At 43.3% G+C, this 22781-nt stretch overlaps 1 protein-coding gene across 1 annotated transcript in view; it reads right to left on the bottom strand.

The window, feature by feature from the left end:
• The window catches only part of CD38 (CD38 molecule), a 34225-nt gene extending 11651 nt beyond the window's left edge, over nucleotides 1-22574 (bottom strand). The window contains exons 1-3 of the mRNA XM_019625143.1: nucleotides 22523-22574; nucleotides 10753-11025; nucleotides 638-767 (exon numbers count right to left, since the gene is read on the bottom strand). Coding sequence (XP_019480688.1) covers nucleotides 638-767; nucleotides 10753-11025; nucleotides 22523-22548 — 429 coding nt within the window. The 5' untranslated portion in view covers nucleotides 22549-22574. The remainder of the gene's footprint in view (nucleotides 1-637; nucleotides 768-10752; nucleotides 11026-22522) is intronic.
• Between the last annotated feature and the right edge of the window lie 207 nt (nucleotides 22575-22781).

Here is a 22781-nt window from a genome sequence, read left to right as displayed (position 1 = left end):
GCTGGGGAATTGGGGGAAGGGGAACAGACAAGTTGCTGTCGTTTTGTTCTTCAGTCTAGTTGTGGAGGACTTTGCTTCACTGGCCCAAGTTGGCACATCATTGCGCTCTTTCCGGGTTAGGCAGATCAGTCGCCGGCTTCTGGACAGTCGCTCACTGCAGCCATACACACAGTAGCCCATGGCAACCCACTGCAGCAGGGGCTGCAGCCTATGCCTTGGCCAGCGATTCACAGCAGCCCAGCTCCAGGTTGAACTGTTGTTCAGCATGTTAGCTGTAGAGGGCAGTGTCACTGGCCCTCATATGTGGGATCTGAACCGGGGCCTCTGGCGTCCCAAGCCAGTATTTAACCATCGCGCCACTCGGCCGGCCCTATTTTGCCTGATTTTTAACCAAGTGTTCTTTCCTCTTACTGTGTCCCCATTTCTCTCCCTTGCCTCCCTTCCCCAGCCCCAGATGTCCTAAATCCTAGTGACATCCTGGTCTCTCAAGAGCCCCACAAACTCCATCCCCATCAACACACTACATACTAATGTCCAGATTTTTCCTCTTCCCTCGTCCTGGTCAAAATTTGGTCCTGTGACCGCCTCCCTCTGGCTGTCAGCCTCCATTTGAAAATCAATAACTTGACCCAGTTACCTTGCCGCAAGGTACAGTTTCATTTGTCAACTCTATCAGTGGTTGGTAGTCTTGTTTGGTACTGCTACAAGGGTCCTTAGAAATGAATGCATCCATGAATGCCTTCCTTATCTTTTGGCAGTCTTTATGCCTATGAGATAAAACATGGAAAATAAAATAAAACAAGAATAATTAGATTTCAAACATATTTTTGAAGCATAATTACCCCCAAAAATATCTCATGTAGGAAGCATTTACTGAGTCACAAGTAGTTCACACACATCATCTCGTTTAAACTCCACAACACTTTTATGGGTGATCGTTACCCTCCCTGCCCTACAAGGTCCTTTTCCTCGTGGAGCTTGCTCTCTGGTTAGAGAGATGGCAGTACTCAGAAAAGCAAATAAGTTAACAAAATAAGTATAGAAGATTATAAGTATGCAGGAAATCAATGGGGAGGGAAGACAGCAGAATGCTGAAGCAATCACCACTTTAGGGAGGTGCCAGGAGAGGTCTCCCTGACAGGCCACTTAAGCTGAGACTGAACAATAAGGAATGCCTTCCAGACAGAGGGTACTTCAAGTGCAAAGGCCCTGAGGCAGGAAAGAACTTGCTGAGAACAACAGAGTAACAGCAGTGTAAAGGAAGAAGTGGGAGCGTGGTGAGAAATCAAGTCAGAAAAACAATCAAGAGGCAGATCACTTAGGCCTTTTGGACCAAGGAAAAGATTGCAAATTTTTCTCTAATTACAGTGGGAAGCCATTGGATGATTTTAAGCATGGAAGTGACCTCATCTGATTATTGTTTTAGAAAAATCACTTTGGAAAACTCTGATCAGGCCCCAGAAAAGGAGATAGTCTTTGAAATAGGAATTCCAACTCCAGGTCCCCTCCAAACAGCCCCTGTCAGTGGGAAAGCAGGCAGGCCAGGAAGAACCGATCAGGAGAGTGCTGGAGTAGACAGCAGGTGGAACTTCCCTTTGTGTGTTTGTGTTAACAAATGCGCATATGCCACCATTTCCTTGGGTCAGAGAAGTGGGTTTCCACTGGGAGAGCTCAGTTGTCAATAGCAGGGCAAACTCCAGCCTTTGCAGAGGGATCCTAGGTGCAGTGCCAGGTCAGGCAGTTTGACCTAGAGACGTACAGACAAGACCCCTATTTTCTATTCCCTTCTGAAGAGTATAAGCAAAGTAGCTCATTCCAGAGTGGTGTCTCCCTTCCCAAACTCAGACCTGCCTCCCTCCATAAGCCAAGGAATCAGAGAGTATTAGCATGGCACAGGTCCTTTCACAGAAGCCGCCCTGCCCACCTGCTCTTTTGGGGGCTGGAAATAGGGGAAGCCCTTTTGTTCAGGTCAGGGATGAAGGCCCTTGAGGTGGGCTGCCTGTGTGAACTCTGGCTCTGTCAGTTATGCTGTGTGTCCTTGGGTAAGTCACTCAACCTATCTCTGCCTCTGTTGCCTCATCTATAAAGCATCCCATATGGATATTCTGGAATTAAACATGTTAAATCTTTCTGAAACAATACCCAGCAAAGATTAGGGGCTCAGTCAACATCAGCATTATATTTCCCTCCTTTTTTTGTGTGTCTTTGCTAAGATCTTGTAGGCTATGAGCAGTTATGCCCAGCCAACAGAGGTGGGCGTGGCCCATGCCTCATGGGATAACCTGGGAACTCATTGGCTAACACGGGCTATCCTCACAGGGCCCTGGGAGACAGTCAGTATGTCCCACTAATGGGATGGTGAGAACGCACAGCTGCTCGGGGTCAGATCTAGGTCACAAACCCAGCCTGGAGGGTGACACCCCTGCTGCTCCCCTTGTCTACAGGCAATATGAGTTTCTCCTTGTTCACAATTTTGGAAGGGCACACATGCTCACCTTAGTGAGAATCAGCCTAGAAAATATAACAGCTTTGATATAAAACAGCCACAGGGCAAAATTCCAAATCATTCCCTCAAGTTGGGTGGGCTAGAGTAACAATAATTGTAACAACAACAGTAATAATATTAACAACAACAAGTAGCATTTATTGAGGGCTAAATTTTTGTTTCACATGCATATCTCATTTAACCTCGTAACACTTCTATAAGCAAGTATATCAGGATTTGATTTACACTAGGAAGACTTAAAATTACAGGGACTAAAACAGGATAGAATTGAATTTCCCACGGATCCATCATTCTGGAGGCCAGTATCTGGGCCTGGTATGACATTCCACATGTCAGAGACCCATGTGCTCAGTTCCAAAATGGCTGCCCCAGCTCCAGCCATCATGACTACATTGCAGTCTGCAGGAAAGATTAGGAAAAAGAAAATGAAAAGGAAGAAGAAGGAAAGGAGAAAAAAGGAGCAACAGCAAAAGGCTGCCTTTTAATGTTGGGCGCTAAGAGATGTTCTCACTATTTGCTCTTATCTCATTTGCTAAAATGCAGTCACATGGCCACCCTTAACTGCAAGGGAAGATGAGAAATGCAATCTTTATGTCTTTATGGCCATTGCTTCTCCCAAGAGTGGCATCTTATCTGTCTCCCAGGCTTCATTCAACAAGATAACACACTCTTCAGAACACCCGGTTGCTGTAACTTTACCATAAAAGGAAGACCTCATATGCTACTGCTTTCAGAGAGTCCTTCCTGACTCTGCCCTACCAGGTGGTCATGCTCATTTCTGAATCCCTGTGGCACTGTGCTGGCACTTGGCTCATAGCAGTTCATATATTTTCTTGTTTGATAGGTACCTGAGTACATCTGACTCACCCCACAGAATCTAGGAAAGGGCTAACAACAGCACAGAAGCCCCGCTCCCTCGGGGACCCCTCTCATCTGTGTACAAACCTATTTGCTGTCACAGACCATGCTGTCCTGCAGTTCTCTGCTTCCAGGCCAGTCCTCCCCCACCTCCCCTGCAGGACTCTGAAGAGCAGGACTTGTGTTTTCTCCCTCTCTGAACGCCCCCATGCCTAGCGTCAGCACCAGGCACCCAGTAACTCTTTACTAACATTTACGTATAGTTTACATTTTGTACTAATGAATTTTACTGAGTTAGAAGTTAGGAAAATGCTAAAGTCATTATAATGGAAGGCATAGTAAAGTGAAAATGAAGAACTGGTTTGAAAAAAATCTTCTTAGAAATTTTAAAGAGGAAAAAGAAAGGAAAAGAAATTGTAAATGAAGTTAAAGGAATCAGAAAAGACAGTGTGGGCAGAGAAATGGTCGTCAGAAGACAGGGTAAGACTGATGAAAACTTTTCTCTGATGAAGTGTCTCACTATAAGTTTGAAGCAACATGATGTGGTTTTGAACTCAACTGTGCAAGCACCTATTAAGAGACTACAATGTGATCTTATTTAGATTAAGAGAGCAATATGCCAGACAAAAGGGGACACAGAGGTGAATAAATCAGTCCCTGCCCTCCAGGACCTTAGGTTTTCTTGGGGGAGGGATGAAGAGAAGTGTCATAGAAGGGCCTGCTCCCGACCCTGGACAGCCAGCAGCTATCATGGGTGCCTGCAATTCATGGGGAGGGCTGGTTGACCCTCAAAGTGAGAAAATTCATGAAAAGGAAGCCACACCATCTGGGTGTCTCCCTAGAGGCCCACCTTACTCTAGGTGCTGCCTCTCCGTTTCTTCCTGCAGACTCTGCCCACTGAATGAATGAAGGCCCTGGGTCCTGACTAAGTCCTCGTTCTCCCTCAATATCAACATCCCCCAAGGTCAGTGCTCACAATTCGCTAGCACTTTAGTAGCTCTTGGCCACGTGTCTCTGGGGCTGCATATGCTCAGGGCCATCTTGGACAAAAGGTAGTTCCTGTGTGTGAATGTTAAGATGGGGTAGCCAGGTGTGATCTGTCCAGGAGTTTTCTGCATGTAATGCTCCTGTTTCAATTCAAAAATGGCCCTGCTTGATAACCAGAGACAAGTTTCAATACTAAAAGACTGGCAGAATGTGAGTTCTGTGGGATTAAGAGATTTGGAAAAGGAAAACCAAGGGAAAGGAACAGGCATAGAAGATAAAGTTCTATGACCTACAAAGAAATACCAAGAAGCTATTAACACAAAAGGAAAAATAATCCAAATGCCCAAACAAGACACTGATACATTTTGGGAGTGATAGTATTGCAAAGTTCATTGAGGAGTTATATTAATATGGCTTTGTTTATTTCTATTATTTACAATATACTAGCTTGTTACCATTCCTTTAATTCAACTAAATATTTCTGCTTATTACGTTCCAGGCACTATTTTAGGTCCTCAAGGTGTATCACAATACAAAAAGTCCCTAGACTCAAGGAGCTTAAATTCTAGGAGGCATATATTAGATTTTTTTTTCATGTTTAAATCTAGTTAATAAAAGGAAACAAAGTAGAAATAGCAACAGATGTTAACAGAAAAAAAAATATGAGGAGGAAATTAAAATAAGAAAACAAGCAAAACGATATCTGAAGGGTTAAAGCTGTCCACAACTCTTTTGATGCCCCTTCCATTGAGGGTGGTTCTTGTTTTCATGCCTTTTCAATCAGGGCTGAATTGGTGACTATGTTAACCAATAGAATGAGGTGGAAGGGATGCTGGGCCAGTTAGGGGTCTAAACCTATAAGAAGGCTAGCATTTTGTAAGTACAACATTTTGTAAGTACAGCATTTTGTAAGTACAGCATTTTGTAAGTAAGTACAACATTTTGAAATTTCCAGCCAAGAAAATCCCCCAGATGACCACAGCACCAGCTGATATCACATGAAACAGACCATCCAGCTGATCCCATTCAACCCACAAAATCATGAAAGATAATAAATCGTTGCTGTTTTAAGTCACTACATTTCCAGGTAGCTAATAATGCAACAATGGACAACCACAACAGGAAGTGGCAGCTGGAAGTGAGGTGCTGTGTAACAGAATCCTAAAATACGTGTAGGTTGGTTCATTTTATGTGTCAACTTGGTTAGATCATCTTATCCATGTGTTATTATTTGGTCAAATGTATCTGGATATTGCTGTGAAGGTATTTTTTAATTGAGAGTAACATTTAAATCAGTATGCTTTGAGTAAAACGGATTACTCTCCATAATGCAGATGGGCCTCACTCAATCAGCTGAAGGCCTTAGGAAAAGGACTGTCATCCCCGGAAGAAAAAAGGAATTCTGCAAACAAACTGCCTTCAGAATCAAGCTGCAACATGAGCTCTTCCCTGGGTCTCCAGCCTGCTTGCCTCCCTGCAGATTTTGGACTCATCAGCTGCCACAATCACATGATTCAATTCCTTGAAATCCTTCTCTCTGTCTTTCTCTCTCTCTTTCTCGCTCTCATTCTCGCTCTCGCTCTCACTGTCATTCTGGAGACCCTACTATTAGTGTGAAGTTAGCACTGGGGAACAGGTGTCAGTAACTAAGGTCTTAAGGACCCTGTTCATGAAGGCTGGATGGATACAGAGGAAATTGTTATTGGAGGCTATGAAAAAGGTGACCCACGTTATATAATGGTTGACAGTTTAGTAACACTGCCACCTGCACTAATGGAGCTAATAGAAATAGACCAAACAACTTATAAATTCGGCTAAGGTCAATTCCAGGCAGAATATTGGAAGTGCCATGTCATTCCTTTTAGCTGTGTACGATAAGATACAGAAACAAAGAAAAAAAAATGAGCTAAAAAAAAAAAAACGAAGAAGAAGAACTATTCATGTTTAAGTAGAATCAACACTAAATGTTTCCAAGTCAGGTATTGCTAAGTTTGAAAATAAAAGTGTTCGTCATTCCCAATCTTTCCTGGCAAAAGAATGTCCAAGTAAGAAATGGCCTCAAGGCGATGATCACATCCAGGGTACTGAAAGTAAAACATGTTCATAGAGTCAAGGTTTTAGGGGTGTGGCTGTGAGGCACTAAGACGTCATGGGGAAAGAGAGAGACCCAGCCTTTCTGGCATCCCAGGTGACACCAGCCTTTCAGCTGACCCCTCCAAGGCGTCATTCATGTGAGTGATACCTGATCTATTTTGGATATTCCAGCTTAGTTGAGGGCCTAGATGACTTCAGCCTCAGTCATCATCACAAGAAACAGAAGAACCGACTAGCTAAGCCCAATAAATCCACAGAATCATGTATAACAATAAAATGATTTCTGTTTTATGCCACTAAGTTTTGGGGTGGTTTATTGTGGTACTGATAAGCAAGCTATTAATTATAGATCATTTGAAACTGAAGAATAATAAGGAAAGGAACCTACAAACATTCCATTATTAACCCAGCAGTGCCATATTTTACTGTCTTTTTCCTTTACATTCAGTTTTACTGTACATAGTTATAATTATTATATCATAATTTTTATGCTGGTTTTGTTTTCCTTGGTATTATATGCCATATCACATATTTATATGTCAATATCTAGTTTTAAAAAGACCTGCAGAGGCAAACAGAACTGGATCAAAGCAGAAGTACCAGGTTAAATAATCGACATCAATTGCTGCTTTCACCCAATATAAAAGAACAAGTCAAGAGACAGTAACCTGGCAACAGATGGATGTGAGAAGAGGACCACAGAAACAATTTCAGAATTCCTCAGAGGAAAGATTGTTGATGTTAAGAGGGTGTGACTACAAGGAAAATAGTCTGTGAAAGCCAAACTTTCAACAACATAGAAAGAAGGAGGGAATTATTAATCAGTTATGACCTTGAGATTAAAGTCTCTGGGGAGCCAACAGAAATTAGATGCAATGCATGGACAGCTGGCAGAGAGAAAGAAAACACCACATATATAATGTACATACAATATATAAAGAATTCCCATAAAAAGAAATAACAAGCAACCAAGCAGAAATTAGCAAGGATCTGAACAGGAAATTCACAGAACAAAATTTAAATGATCAATAAATGTATAGAACATGCTAAGACTCGCTGATAACCAGGGAACAATTAGAGGTTATTTTTCTCATAAAGAGTTGATACTATTCAGCAATGAAGGGATTGTGGAAAAGCATGCCCTCTGACGGAGGGTGATGGGAGTATAAAATTGTGCAGTTATTTTGGAAAGAATTTAGAAACACATAAAATTTAAAATACGCATAACTCTCCCTTTGATCCAGCAATGCCACCACTACTAATCTACCCTACAGAAATACGTGTACACAAAACTATCTGTACAAGGACGGTCATTGAGGCACGTCTCTCCTAACAGGGATGACAGCTTCATGAGAACGGGAACTTTGTCATCATGCCTGTATTCTCAGTATCTAAATCATGGCCTGGGACATAGTAGATGCTCAGCAAGTGTTTGTTGAATGAATGAATGGGACTGAAAATTGGAAATTAATTTTCTGTCACTAGAAAATATTTACATCTACCCTATAGAATACTATGAACTGTTAAAAAAAAATGAGGTAAATCTATATGTAATGACATTGGAAAATCTCCAAGACCAGGTGTTAAGTTAAAAAAAAAGAATAATATTAAAAAATTAAAAACAACATGGGTCAGCCAAGTGGCACATTGGTTAAGAGTTGGCTTGGGATGCCAGCTCTGAGCAGCAGAGCTCCGGTTCGGGTCCCACATGAGGGCCAGTTGACGCTGTGCCCTCAACAGCTCAACCTGGAGCTGGGCTTGTGTGAGTCGCCAGCGACGGCTGTAGGCTGCTGTCCCTGCTGCAATGGGCTGCCATAAGCTACTGTGAGTGGCCGGCAGCCAGCATGAGCAACTGGCAGCCAGCGTGAGCGGCCGTCCAGGGGCCGGCGACCAATCTGCCTCACCCGGGAAGAATGCAATCACAATACCAACATGGGCCACTGAAGCAATGTCCTCCACAACTAGACTGAAGAACAAAAGGACAGCAACTTGTCTGTTCCCTTTCCCCAATTCCCCAACACTGTTCCTCTACCCCAATTCCCCAATAAAACCTTTAAAAAAATTAAAAAGAACATAAATTCTATCATTAGAGGACTGATTTACTGGATTGTGATTTAAATAAAATGAATACTAGGCACCCATTTTGATGTTGGCCTTCGTCTACCTGTATTACTGTGGAAATGTGTCAGTGATATTGCACTTCCAAAAAAAATACTATTTTCAGCACTTAGTATAACCAGGATTGTTCTTCTTAACCCTTATACTCTCCGCATGTGACATTATCATGCCATTTTACAGTTAAGAACACTGCAGCACAGAGAAAGTAAGTAAACACCCAAAGTTTCATTGTAACAAAATCAAGATTTAAACACAAGCAGTTTGGTTCCATAGTTTGTGCTCTAAACCACACAAGGATAAAGTGACTGTATGTTCTGGTTTAAGCCTATTGACAGCATAATTATTAATAGCATCTTCTTTCTTTTCAAAAGGTCTCCAGACATCGTCAATAAATTTCAGAGTCACTCTACCTGTGTTCAGAACATGCACAGACAGTACAGCATGGTGGCTGGGTTCAGTCTGTGGAGCCAATTTTCAGCAATGTACTCAAACTCTCGACTTAGTTTGCTCATATGGAAAATGGGATAGCAATAGCCAGTGCCTTGTATGGTTGTTAAGGGACTAAAAGTTTTGATATTTTTAAGTGCCTGGCACCTACTAAGTACCATGTTAATTACTCACAATTTATATAAATAGTGTGCGTGTACATGTGACATATCTGGATGTTCAAAAAATATTAACGGAAGCTATCCCCTGTTAACATTTTAACTACGTGTACATGCACACATATGCATATGTTGAGCATAGGTATATATACATATGTATACAAACCTGTGTGCTTAATGCTGAGCAGGCGCCCTGACAACCACTAAAAAGTCCTGTGGTTTCTATGGTGTATCTGCTTGCTGTATTGGTGTGCTTATCAAACAAAGAGTGTGACCTTACCAAAGATGTCTGTACAGCAAATATTTAAAACTGTTAAATTACAGTGAAATAAAACAATTACTTTTATCTGTACTAATTCAGATAGGATATCACTTGATGTAATTGGTACTAAGTGCAACCACCTGAAGGAACGCCTTCACTTCTAGTTTCTCTGTCAACTAACTTGTCAATTATTTGTGAGAAAACTTAAGGGATCCTGGCAATCTTGGACTTGAGCGATTTGCCAGGAAAACCTCTGATATCTGCGTTAGGCCACAAACACTTGAGGGCTGAGGCGTCTCTGTGATCCTTGCCCAGGACTGCAGGGGCATGGCGGCCGAATTGTGCAACCTGAACCCACCACAGGAAATCGCGGCTCCCCCTGGGGCCTCAGGCAGCCTGTGAAGTAGGTTTTTACTTCCCAGCGTGTTCTACTTGGTGTAAACTTCAAAATGAGCTCTCCGGGTGAAATGAAACCCTGGGAACAGCAGTCAAGAAAGGGGTTCACTGTGGGGAGACATGAGTAGCTAGCTGGGAGGGGGCACCAGGAACCTTCTGGGAAGGCCCCGTAGCCTGATGTGGGTGGTGCTTCCAGGGTCTGTACAGGTTCATCGAGCTGATGCACCTTTCCATACAAGCTGTATCTCAGTTTCTAAAGTTGTTATTGTTTCGTTTTGTCAATGAGTTCTCAGGTCATTGGTGTCACCAATCGGGGAGCTGTTTTCTATGAATAAATGAAACTCATTTCAGGGTCTGGCCCTTCTGGCACCATCCTGCCACCACAGGTTCCAGAAGCCACTTCAGCAGGTGTCATCTGTAACCACCCAGGCATTTTCGGGTCAGAGACAGCAGAAGGAAACCCCATGCAAAGTAGAAAATGCCACCAACGCCTACGCAATCCCTCTCCGCCCACCCACCCCGAGACCAGCGCCTGCAGTTATTTCGGTCACTGCAGTGGGGCTGTGAGCGCAGAGGTGGGCTGCAGCCCGGCTGCCCGGGCTCGGGGCACCTTGCCCTAAGGTCTGGCATTTCTGCCAAGTGTTCTTAGCTGAACGGGCCAGGCCATCGAGCCGTACGTTCCCGTCCGCGCACACAGTGCCACCGCCAGGACCTCCTGCGAGAGTCAGGTGGAATCCTAAGCCGGGCACTCTGGCCTCAGCACTGCCCCGCGGGCTCTCATTTGACCGGGAACAGAAGATGCTTTGTTTCCGGCAATCCAGACAGCTCCTCCGCCTGCGGTGCCCTGCTGTGCCCCGCCGCGCCCCTGGCCGCCAGCAGTAACCACCACGCGGTGCCCCAGCCCTGCGCCACAGACGCCAACTCACCTCAGCTCAAGCTGTCGGATTTCAGTGAATGCGTAGCATCTTCCCAGGATGATCTCGGGAAAATAGGGAGTGGTGCCCTTCCCGTCCCACTCCTTGTGCTTGGGCTTCGGCCTCCCCAACAGGACACCGACCACCACCACGATGATTGTCACGAGCAGGACACACAGGACGACCAGACAGATCTTGGCTTTCTTGGAGAGGTTGCAGCAGGGTTCCTCCCCCGACACCAGGCTAAATCTGTGGTTGGGCACTGGGTCTACTTCAGGGTCGGTCCTGCGAAATCGGAGGAGACAGGCTTGAGGCTGCGCAGGAAAGGTGGAGAGAACTGCCACTACGGGATTCCGCAACCTCCCCCTCTGTCTTCCACTTGTCTTTTCACAGCCTTCTTTCCCACCCCACCCCCTCCCTCAAAGTTCCCTGGCTGGCTGGACCAATACAAATTTAAAGGACTTAAAAGACTTCAACAGTAGTGCAGAAGCAGCCACCTTAACCTTACTCTGCAGATTCCTAAATAACACACAGTATATCCTTGAACCGTTATGATGTCCTTTGTCAGCTTTGTACTTAGCCACATTGCTTCCTGGAAAATAGAAAGGCTGGCTACCTGCCTCTGTACCTGTGTACAAGCAAAGCCTTTCGCCTGCAAAGGGATGCTCTGCCTCTGTTGCCTTACAGCTACCTCCACGACTGCCCCTCAGCACTAACCCCTGACCTAACGGGGTCCTGAGGAAGTGTCTCGGAATGCTGAGACCCGATGGAATGATATCGGTCATCTCCCTTATTTGAATAGGACGCGGCAGAATGGCGCTGTCCTGGGGGTTGTGTAGGATGTGTGAAGGCATCGTACATGTTGGAGTACATTGGGAGCTGGTTAATGGAAAACAGCCTTAAGGCATGTGACACACGGGTCTTTGAGTAATTCAGTTTCACTTCCTTGAAATTTTCTCAATAAAAGCATACGAAGACCCGATTCGGGGCTCAGCCCAGTCCTCCAGGCTGACGCCCCTTGGTCTCGCTATTATCTGACTTTTTCCTCTTGTGTACTTATTCAATCTGCGTTGCCCTTGCCACGCAGGACGTGACATGCCTCTACTACTTAGCCTTGACAAATACCTGCTCAGCCCCCTTTTAAGACTCCACCCCTTCTCTCAAGTGGCATCATGGCTAAGCTCTGAGTTCAAACCCAGCTCCACACCCACTGACTGGGCCATGTGGGGTAAGTTACCTGACATCGCTGTACTTCAGATATAAAGCGGAGACAATAGTAGCACCTACTTTATGAGGTTGTTATGAGGATTAAGTGAATTCATACTTACCACCTGTTCAGCATAATGCCTGGCACATGGTAAGCACTCAGTAAACATCAGCTATCCCTACCTGCTCCGTGAGCATGTGGAGGGGATGCAATTCTATCATCCACAGGTTGTGCTTAGAAAAGTGCCTGCCATGCAGTAAACACTCCGAGTGGTGGCTCAGTACATAACCCAGCGGCTTTTCCAGACATCCCCTGCCTCTCCCCTCTCAAGGTTCTTAGCACTGGGAATCCCAGACACAGGGGGTGTGGGTAGGAGTCAGCCTCCTCCCCTAGGGAAAGGCAGGGAACATGGCTTTAGGGGGTGGAAGGTTAGTATATTTGCTGACAGTGACATGTGGGCATTCTCTTCTGATTGCTGCTCAATGAATGAGAAGGTCACCTACTGAGAGTGGGTGGGGTGCTGGGGGAGCTGCAGGATGCTGGGAGAGTGGATGGAGTGGGAACAGCAAAAATAGGCAGAGTTGGATTTGATGGGGTTGGGGTTTGCCTGTGTATTGGTTTGCCAGGGCTGCCATGATAAAGCAACAGAAATTATATTCTCACAGTCCTGGAGGCTTGAAGTCTGAGATCCAGATGTCGGTGGGGTTGATTTTTCTGGAGACCCCTCTTTGCTTATAGATAGCTGCATTCTTGCTGTGTCCTTACATGGACTTTCCCTTGCGTGTCCACACATCTGTGTTGAAATTTTGTCCTTTTATAATGACACCAGTTATATCAGATTAGGGCCCACCCTAATGACCTCAGTGTAACTTAATTGCCTCTTTAGAGGTTCCTTCTCCAAATCCAGTCACATTCTGAGGTCCTGGGGATTAGGGCTTCGACATATGAATTTGGGGGAGGGGACACCATGCAGCCTATGACATCAAGTAAGAGAAAGGCAAGGGAGTTGAAAGTTTAAACAAAGATGGGATTTTAATAATGGAATATAGCACCTCAGTCTCACAGAAACTTAAGTGAGGACTAAAGGAGGGTGAGAGACAGTGACAGATGAGGGACCCCATGGCTGAGAGGTCCTGAAGGGGACAAGAGTTGATAGAGGGAGGATTATAACTACTTGCAGATTACTCCATCCAAAGCTGAACTGTTCATCTTTCTCCTTCAAACCAGATCTTTCTCTGATCTTTCAAATTGCAATAAAAAAAATCCCCATCCTCCAGTTGCTCAACCTGGAAACTTCCAAGTCTTTGGCCCTTCCTTCTTTCTCTTCTCACACATCCACCCAGAAGTTGGTTCCTTCTGCCTGAAAAGCATTTATTCATCTCCTCTGCCACCAGCTAGTCCAAGAGAAAGCCTACCCTCTTGCTCACCTAGGAAGAGCTTCCCAACCATTCTCCCCAAATCCCTTCTCCTCAACCTCTGCCATCCATTTTCTCCACCACAGCCTGGGTGGTGGCTTCCTTTTAACCCGCATTTTGTAAAGATGTAACTTTTGAAACTTAATGCTGATGCCTCACCCCTCCACTAGCTCTAAACACAGCAAGCAAGCATACAAGCCCCCCAACCCCTCCTCCAGCCTCCACGGGCACCTCTCTCGCCAACCCCCCATGGCACCCCAGTCCTGAGGGCCTTCTCTCTGTCCCCAGCCAGACCAAGCTCTTCCCTGGTGATGGGCTATTCTCCCTCCCCACTGTCCACCAACTCCGAAGGATCTTTCGGGTTCCCTTCACTGCAACTTCCTCGGGAAGCCTTTCTTTACCCCACATAGCTCCCAAACTGCTTAGGTCTCCAAGCTTGACAATTTCTAGCTTAATATCACAGATGCCAGATCTCCTGGGATAATACAAATCTCAAAGGCTCTGGTCTGGATCACCTAGCCCAGAAACACATCCCCTGAGAATGTCTTCAAGGTTCCTTTCCCAACTAGACCAGGACTTTGCTCAGGGCTAGGTTGGCAGGAACTGAAGTGTATTCTCTTAGCATCCCAGAACTCAAGTTGGTGTGCACAAATGCTTGTTGAACAAGTAAATGAATGAGTGACTGATCAGAGTCTAATTTCTGGCACCCCCTGTTCCAAGCTTTCCAAACTGGATTCATAGGGTTGTGCTCACAATCCCAGATCTAAATAAAATAATATGGAAAATGGGATGAGAAATGGCTTTTCCTTGGGGTTCATTTCCCTGATCTCTGACTTTGCTGTGTTCCCTGCATTCCTCCACTCCTTTTGTCCTCAGCCTGAACTTATTTTATATTGAGTAATGTGCAAGGTCCAAAATCAGTTACTGGGTAACAAATCTTGCCACCTGCTCCTTATTGAACTGAGCCATCTGATAGTAATAGTTTTCTGGTGTGTCTAATAAAACATTTAAGACCTGCCACAAACACAAACCATTTAAAAACCATGGTTGTTTGATAATAAATATAATAAAAACACATGGAGTAAAAGTCAAATAGAACTAAGTGAATATGTAGATCCTTATTATTCTTCCTCCTGTTCTCAACTCCCCTCTTACCATGTTAATGAACAGGCAGCATGTCTCTCTGTTTATATATACATATAAACATATAAACACATCAACACAGAGATTAGCCTTCACTGACTTGCAAAAATTATAGCATATTGCATATCCTATTGTTCCTTAAGCTTTCTTGTGATAATGATATAGGATAAGAAGTTTTTATTAGCACATGTTGCTCAATCTAATTCTTTTAAATGACCCCTGGTATCCCTTTGAATATAAATACCATGATTGATTTAACTAGACCCATATCAATGGGCACTTAGGTTTTCATCTCCGTTGTTACCACATTATCTAGTGGAATAAATATTGCTATGTAAGCATATCTTTTCACAAACCAAGCACATACACTCCTAAAAATAGATGTCCTGGGCACAAACTTTTAAAATTTTGCAAGATACAATCGAAGAGCTTGCACCAATTGACACATCCACACACACTTTCAGATTTGTTTTGTCTTAATTTCTGGTTATGAATCAGCAGTGACTTGGGGGTACTTCAGATTTTAGTCTCTCCTCCTGTTTGGTATAACAAAGACCTGAGAAAATCATATCTCAAAGGAACTTCTGCTCTGACGAAGTCACTTGGTTGGTGAACCCTCTCATTCTGTGGTCTTTCTCCAAGTAAGGTGTTCATCCACAGATGTCAAGCATCCTGGTATGCCCTGGCAAAGAAGATTACAAATGTACACAAAAGTAGCTACCCTCCCTGCACACCCTTTGGTTATGGCAGGATTTGGGGAGAAAGTACATGTTTTAATTTGTTTTCTGATCTGTCAAATGGATACAGTATAGTGTTTCCTCAACAGGTTAAAGAGAAGGTTAATTTCGGGATAATATTCAGACCTAGGATAGGATAGGCACTCAACAATGGTAATATTATTATTGCAGACATATTTGCACATAGTTAAAATGCACTGAGGCTCAAAACAAAAGGCATATTTGGGCATTTATTCATTTAACATATATTAAGGACCCACCACATGCCAGGCACCATGGTAGCTGCTGAGGACACAAAATTAAACTGGCCTTGAGGAAGCCCTGTGTAGAGCAGTTAAGAATGCAGGATTTCTGGTCAGGTAAACTTGAGTGGACTCTGCCACTTGGGCAAAAAACAAAACTTCTCTGAATGTCAAGTACCTTTTCTGTAGAGTAGGCTTAAAAATGTCTGTGGGCATCATTGAACTATTTTGAGGACTGAATCAAGTAACATACGTAGAGTACTTAGTTGAGCATTTGACCCTTGGCTAGTATTCAACAAATAAGCACCAATATTGGGATAGCTGCCTATGCACAGGAGAGATCACAGTACGTCAGAGTGGATTTCAGGAAGTGACACTAGGTATGGCTGTTGATGGAAAAGCACAGCTTGTAAAAAGGCGAGGAAAGCATTTAAACGGAACTATAGGGAAGACTATAGGGTGAATGTTGGGGCACCTGGGGCATCAGAGTAGTGACTTCCTCCCAGCCACACAGTCAGTTAGTATAAATACTGGTCCTAAAATGCGAATTTCAAGTACGCTTTGTACCTTCGTCAACTTCGTTAGTCATTTTAAAATTATTCAAGTAATACGACCCCATTTGAAAAACTGGAAATAATGCAAGGGAGAAAAATGTCCCCACCTTCCAAAACCCTACCCCAACTTCCATTAACATTTTGGTATCTCTCCCTCCAGTCTTTTTTCTAATCATTACAATTTTAAAGGCCATATATTGGCTCCCACAATACAGAACCCAGACTCAAATCCCAACTCTCCACCCCTTGGTAGCTCTTTGAACCTGAGTATGTTATCTTGTGATCTCCCTGTGTCTCCGGCTTACTGTTAGAACCTGTGTGCTTATGTAGAAGATAAAGAGCATCCAACTTCTCTAGTAAAGCCCTAGAAATGGGGTTCCTTTCTCCCACTAGAAGGTCAGCTGCGTGAGAACAGGGCCATTGCACGTCTTTGTCTGCTACTAAAGCCCTAGCATCAGAACATGCCTGGTATGCAGCTGGCGCTCAAGCAATGCCTGGGGATTGAACAACTCACTCTTCCACAGTTCAAACCCAGTAACAACAGACTGATCATTCACCAGGGATGGGGACCCTAATAGGTCCAGGGTCCTCTTCAGATTCACCAGCTCAGACCCATCTATGAGCAAGCATCTGTTGTTCATGTGCTGAGTAGTGAAGCACAGTTTTGAAGGGAGAAACGGTAAGAGGCTATAAGTAACTACTTATTATAATTTTTCTTTATCCTCCTTCAACAAAATAGTTGTTAACATCACTGAGTGTCAAATACTTCATGTGCAGTACCCTACAACATTGTCATCATATAACCACTTAATTCTTCTTTTTCCTCGTTCAACAAAATAGCTGCTAACATACCAGAGTGTTAAATACTTTGTGTACAATGCCCTACAATTCTGCCTTCATACAACACTTTACTAGTCCCATACCACAGATGAGGATACAGAGGCTTAGAAAGGTAAGCAATTTAGCCAAAGTTAGTTAATCGAGAAGGGTTTTGAAGCCAGATAATCTGATTTCAAACCTGTCCCACTAACCTTACCTCTGTCATTAGGCAACAATTAATGGGCACCCACTATGGACTGGCCCAGCATTGGCAGACGCAGACTGTCCCTGCAGAGGATTTATGGTCCAAAGGGGCACCTTCTGGAAACATGTTCTTGGGCTCCTATGCGCCCAGGGCAGGCGTGAGGTTCTGAGCATCACTGGGAAGCTGGAGGCGGACTTGGTTTCTTAGGAACATGTTTTCCTTCTCAGTATGTCTTGTACCTCCTCACACCACATTACTGTCACCAGAAGAAGAGTGAAAAGATATTGAATATCAAAAACAACACAAAAACACACATAGTGGTGTCAAACAGATCACAGCCAGCGAACTGGTGGTGTCTTTCTGGCAGTCTGTGGGAAGGAAAGCAGCATGAGTCCTCCTCCCACATCCTGAAACCGAGCAGGGCCAAGTCATGTATTCATTCTTTACTCTGTGTTTTCACTGAAACAAGAATTAATTGGCAGAATGCCTTGAAGTGCTTTTAATTCACTGGGGCTGCCTGCTCTTCCTTGTGGTCCACTGCTTGCTTGTTTATTCAGTCTGGTTGGAGACCCCAATCATGAGGCCTTCTCAGCCACTTCCTGTTATGGCTAACCTCAGCCTAATGATCCCGGGATTTCTCAGCTCTCCCACCCTTTGCCCCCTTCACCTAGCTACTTTCTCTTCCTGAACTTTCAGGCGACAGCTTAGGCACCCTAAGTCTGGGACCTCTTTCATAAGCCTTCACTGCAGCCTTCATTGCAGCCTGGGCTCCCCTATGCACCCTATACTTCCTGATATTTTGAGGAACAGTTTCTTCATCCCCCTGGGCCCCACACTAGGCTGTAAATGAGCAGTGAAACAGTCTTGTTCTCATGTGTGATCCCAATGACTAGCAAGTCCCTGGCACCTACTAGGCACTGCAAACTATCAATGAATATCATACTTGACCGCAAATCTTTTTCTTTCATTCATTTATTCATCCATTCATGCATGAAATATTTACTGAGCATGTACTGTGCTTCATGAACTGTTTTAGGTACTGGATACACAGCAGTTAAAAAGAAATTCAATCAAATATGTGGTGATGGAAGGAGAACTAACTCTGGGTGGTGAACACACAACATGATATATAGATGATGTATTACAGAATTGTACACAGGAAACCTACGTAACTTTACTTACTATTGTCACCTCAATAAATTTTAATTAAAAAAAGAAAGAAAGAAATTCAGTGCTTGTAGAGCAGCAGTTCTTAACCTGTAGATCACGACCCCTTTGGGGGTCGAACGAATCTTTCACAGGGGTCGCCTAAGACCATCAGAAAACAAAAAGATATTTACATTACGATTCATAGCCATAGTAAAATTACAGTTATAGAGTAGCAACAAAAATAATTTTATGGTTGGGGGTCACCACAACATGAGGAACTGTATTAAGGGGTCACAGCATTAGAAAGGTTGAGAACCGCTGTTGTAGAGCATATGTTGTAATGGCAGGCAGACATACACGGTCTGACAATTATATTTGTAAACTTGTTGCAACAATGTTGCTAATATTTTTTTATATCAGAGAGATTATTTATTATGAATTTGTACCAACTGGACAAACAGTTAACCAAGTTTACTATTGGGAATTGCTGAAAAGGCTGCGTGACAAAGTTAGATGACCTGAACTGTTTGCCAACAATTCATGGCTCTTGCATCACAGCCATGCCCCAGCTCACACAGCACTGTCTTTGAGGGAGTTTTTAGCCAGTACACAAATAACTACTGGAATAACCTCTGTACTCACCTGATCTGGCCCCCAGTGACTTCTTTATTTACCCGAAGATAAAGGAAATATTGAAAGGAAGACATTTTGATGACATTCAGGACATCAAGGGTAATGTGACAATAGCTCTGATGGCCATTCCAGAAAAAAGTTCCAAAATTGCTTTGAAGGGTAGACTAGGCACTGGTGTTGGTGCATAGCTTCCCAAGGGGAGTATTTCAAAGGTGACCAGAGTGATATTCAGCAATGAATATGTAGCACTTTTTCTAGGATGAGTTTGTGAACTTAATTGTCTGACATCATATAACAGACAAGATAAATAAGTACAATATATATGAGGCAATGATGAAATCTAAGAAACAAATAAGCGGAAAATGGGATAAAAACTGGGGAGAGGTTTGCACATTAGGATGAGGGCCAAGGGAGGTTTCACCGACAAGGTGGCATTTGAGTAGGATCTGAAGAAGGTGAGGTAGCCGCATGACATCCGGAGCAACAGGGTTTCAGCAGAGGGAAGAAAAGAGTAAGTGCTGAGCATCTGGTGTGCTGTAGGAAGAGCGGAGGCCAGGTAAGAAGTGCCTGGTGCAGAGCAGCAAGGAGGAAGGAAGTAGGGGAGAGGCTAGAGGGGTAACTGCATGCGTTGGGGGCCGGAGGGTAGACGGGCACTCAGTACAGGAGAGGGACATTTCCCCGCGTTGCTTTCTCAGGCTCACTCTGGCTTCTTGTTGAGAATAAACTGTAGTGAATGGAGGGCAGGTCAGGGAAATTATTTAGGAGGCTATGGCGCCACAATCCAGACAAGAGATAATGGTGCCTTGAACCAGCTTGGCATCAACATCTGTTGGTTGAAATCGAAATATATTTTTTTATATTGCAGTGACTATTTTTTTCAATTATAGTTGACAATATTATTTTATATTAGTTTCTGGTGTACAATGTAGTCGTTAGAAATTGATATAATTGATATAATTCATAAAGTGTTACCCCTGCTATTTTGAGAGTGAAACTGACAGAATTTGTTTATGGGGTAAAGAGACAGAGAGGTCAAAGGTAACCCAAGGATTTTGGCCTGAGCAACTAGAAGGATGGAAACGTCATTAACTGAGTTGAGGAAAACTATGAAAGGAGGATTCATCTGGGGTAGGTTAAATTTGAGATGCTCATTACATACCCAAGGGAAAATGTTGAGGGGATAAACATGGTGCCAAGCTTTACAAATATTAACTCCTGCAATCCCCATAACAACACCATGAGGTCGGGAGTATTCTTGGCCCTATTTTATAGGGGACATTGAGACCCAGAGAGAATGAGTGACTTACTCAAGGTCATATAGCTAGTAGGTAGAACTGGGGAACTGGGATTCACAGCCAAGCAGTGGGATCTGGAATACCTGCTCTTCAAACCGCGCTGCCTCTGGCTGAGCAAACACACTCACACCCACCGAATTTCTGTCAATTACGGAGCCTTGCCATTAGCTCTGAGCCAATCACTGTGGCCTGGAGCTGGCCTGCTCTGATTAGATTAGGCCTCAGTCTCCTGCTGCCTAAACCAGGGTCTGGAGCCCCACATGGGTAGAGAGTGGAGAGGGGGAAGTTTTCCAGAGAAAAATCAGGAAATTGTCACCAAATAAGGATGCTGCATTTCAAAAACAACAGAAAAGCACACAAATGGACATCAAATCTATCCTGCTCATAGCAAGTTGGGCAAAGTTTATATATTGGTTATTTCATTATCAATTTCAAACCACCCAGAACACCCCCAAAATTCATGCCAAAATTTTTTAAACAACTTTTCTTATAAGATATTTACTTGATTCCCTGGGAGACTTATGCTTCCCATTTTTATATTCCTACACAAAGAGGCTAAAGGTCAAATATCTCAGCTGAGGGGAAGAACACATACTTGAGTATCGACCAGACCACTGTGCAATGTGTTCCCAAACCTAGCATTCGTCACAGCAGGGTAAACACAAAACAAAAAACTCAAACAAAAGCCACAAGTAGAATTCACTGAGAGCAGGATTACTAAATATCATTCACTGATTTTATTTTGCTTTTTAAAAAAACAAAAATTAAGTTGTTAGAGCAGTTTCAGGCTCACAGCATAAACGGAACAGAAATTTGAGTTCTCACACCTCTTTCCTACACACAGGCGCCGCCTCCCTCACTATCAGCTTCTCCACCAGAGTGGTGGTGCATGTGCCACAATCAATGAGCCTGCATTGATCAATCATGCTTCTCCACCAAAGTGGTGGTGCATGTGCCACAATCAATGAGCCTGCATTGACCAATCATCAACTGAAGTCCACACTTTCCCTTAGGGTTCACCCTTGGCCTTGTACATTGTACGGGCTTTCACAAATTGTGGAATGACATATTCCACCATCATAGTTTCATACACCATAGATTCACTGCGCTAAACATCCTCTGTACTCCCTCTATTCCTCACTCCTTTCCCCCTGACTTCTGGCAGCCACTGATCTTTCAACTCCTTACCCAGTTTTGGTTTTCCAGAATGTCATATAATTAAAATCATATAGTAGGTAGCCTTGTCAGAGTGGTTTCTTTCACTTAGTAATATGCATTTAAGTTTTTCTATGTATTTTCATGGCTTGATAGCTCATTTAAGCACTGAATAATATTTTACTGTTTAAATGTACCACCGTTTATTTATCCATTGCTTGCTAAAGGAAATTTTGGTTATTTTATTTTGTTTCTAAAACTAAATATTTTTCAACCCAATAAATTTTAGAATTCTGCTTACCTTGCAAATTAATTAGTAGTCAAAGCAAAGTTCAAATTTATATTTTAGAATGGTATCCCTTCTTGCAAAGTGACAGCTCTACAAATAACTTTTCAAATTACAATAACAATATTGGGCTCGTATGTAATTTTGAAAATTAAGAAGAGTACAAAGAAGAAAATAAAATTACTCATAACTTCATCACTCAGAAAAAACTATAATTAATAGTAGTACTTATATGTATATGTAATTATCCCAGAATTTATATCCTAAGATTTTAACTTTGCATTATATGATACATATTTTAGAGTCTTTAATATCCTTCATGAATAACATTTGTAATAATACATAATCCTCCTAGTATTGTCACTCCACAGTTATTTGATCATTATTCTGATTTCAAATATTGCCTCCCTTATGATTTTCTTACAATAAATTTCTAGAATTGAATGAAAATGTTATTATTGATATTAGAAGAAAAAGGACAAAAATCAAAAGAAACTGGAAATTAAAACATATTCTAAAGCTGGCTGCAGACGCCATTACCGTCCGTTTCTCTGCAGCAGCAACCTCAACTATGTTGCCTACATCCCGCTTATTTGTGGCCTAGATTGGTGTGTCCATTTAATCCAAGAGAATTGAAACTGAGCAGCCAGAGGAAACCTCCCGCAACACCAAAACCAATGATGACTTTGGTAAACGTCCTGCAGAAGGTATGGAAGAGGAACAAGCTTTTAAAACATCTGGAAACACTGATGAGATGGTGACTTATGCATTCTGCTTCGGAGCAAGACTGCTGGGCAGTGACTGGAAAAGGAGGCAAGGATATTATGGCTTTGCATACAGACTACAATGCCAGTGTTTCAGTCTCAGTGGCCTCGAGCGCCTATTGAGTATCAGTGCTGCTATTACAACAATTGGAGAGATTCTGAAGAAAATCATCCCTACCTTGGAAGAGGGCCTGCTTTTGCCATCACCCACTGCAACCAGCCAGCTTCTGCTCAAGTGTAACACTGTGGAAGGCTTACATTACCAACGCTGTAAAGGAAGTGTCGACACTGACTGCCAGCTGAGACTGCTGATTCATCAGAGTCTAGCAGGAGAAATTATTGAGGTCAAAGGTACTATAATCAAAGAATTTCAAGGGAACATGCAGACAACAATCAAGCTTTTCCTCTTTCCACTGATAGAGTGTTTCTTATTGGAG

Source organism: Hipposideros armiger, unplaced genomic scaffold (assembly GCF_001890085.2).
Source record: "Hipposideros armiger isolate ML-2016 unplaced genomic scaffold, ASM189008v1 scaffold_616, whole genome shotgun sequence".
In the NCBI taxonomy this organism is placed as follows: Eukaryota; Metazoa; Chordata; class Mammalia; order Chiroptera; family Hipposideridae; genus Hipposideros; species Hipposideros armiger.
Note: the sequence above shows the minus strand (reverse complement) of the source record. Positions and strands in the feature narration are given on the sequence as shown.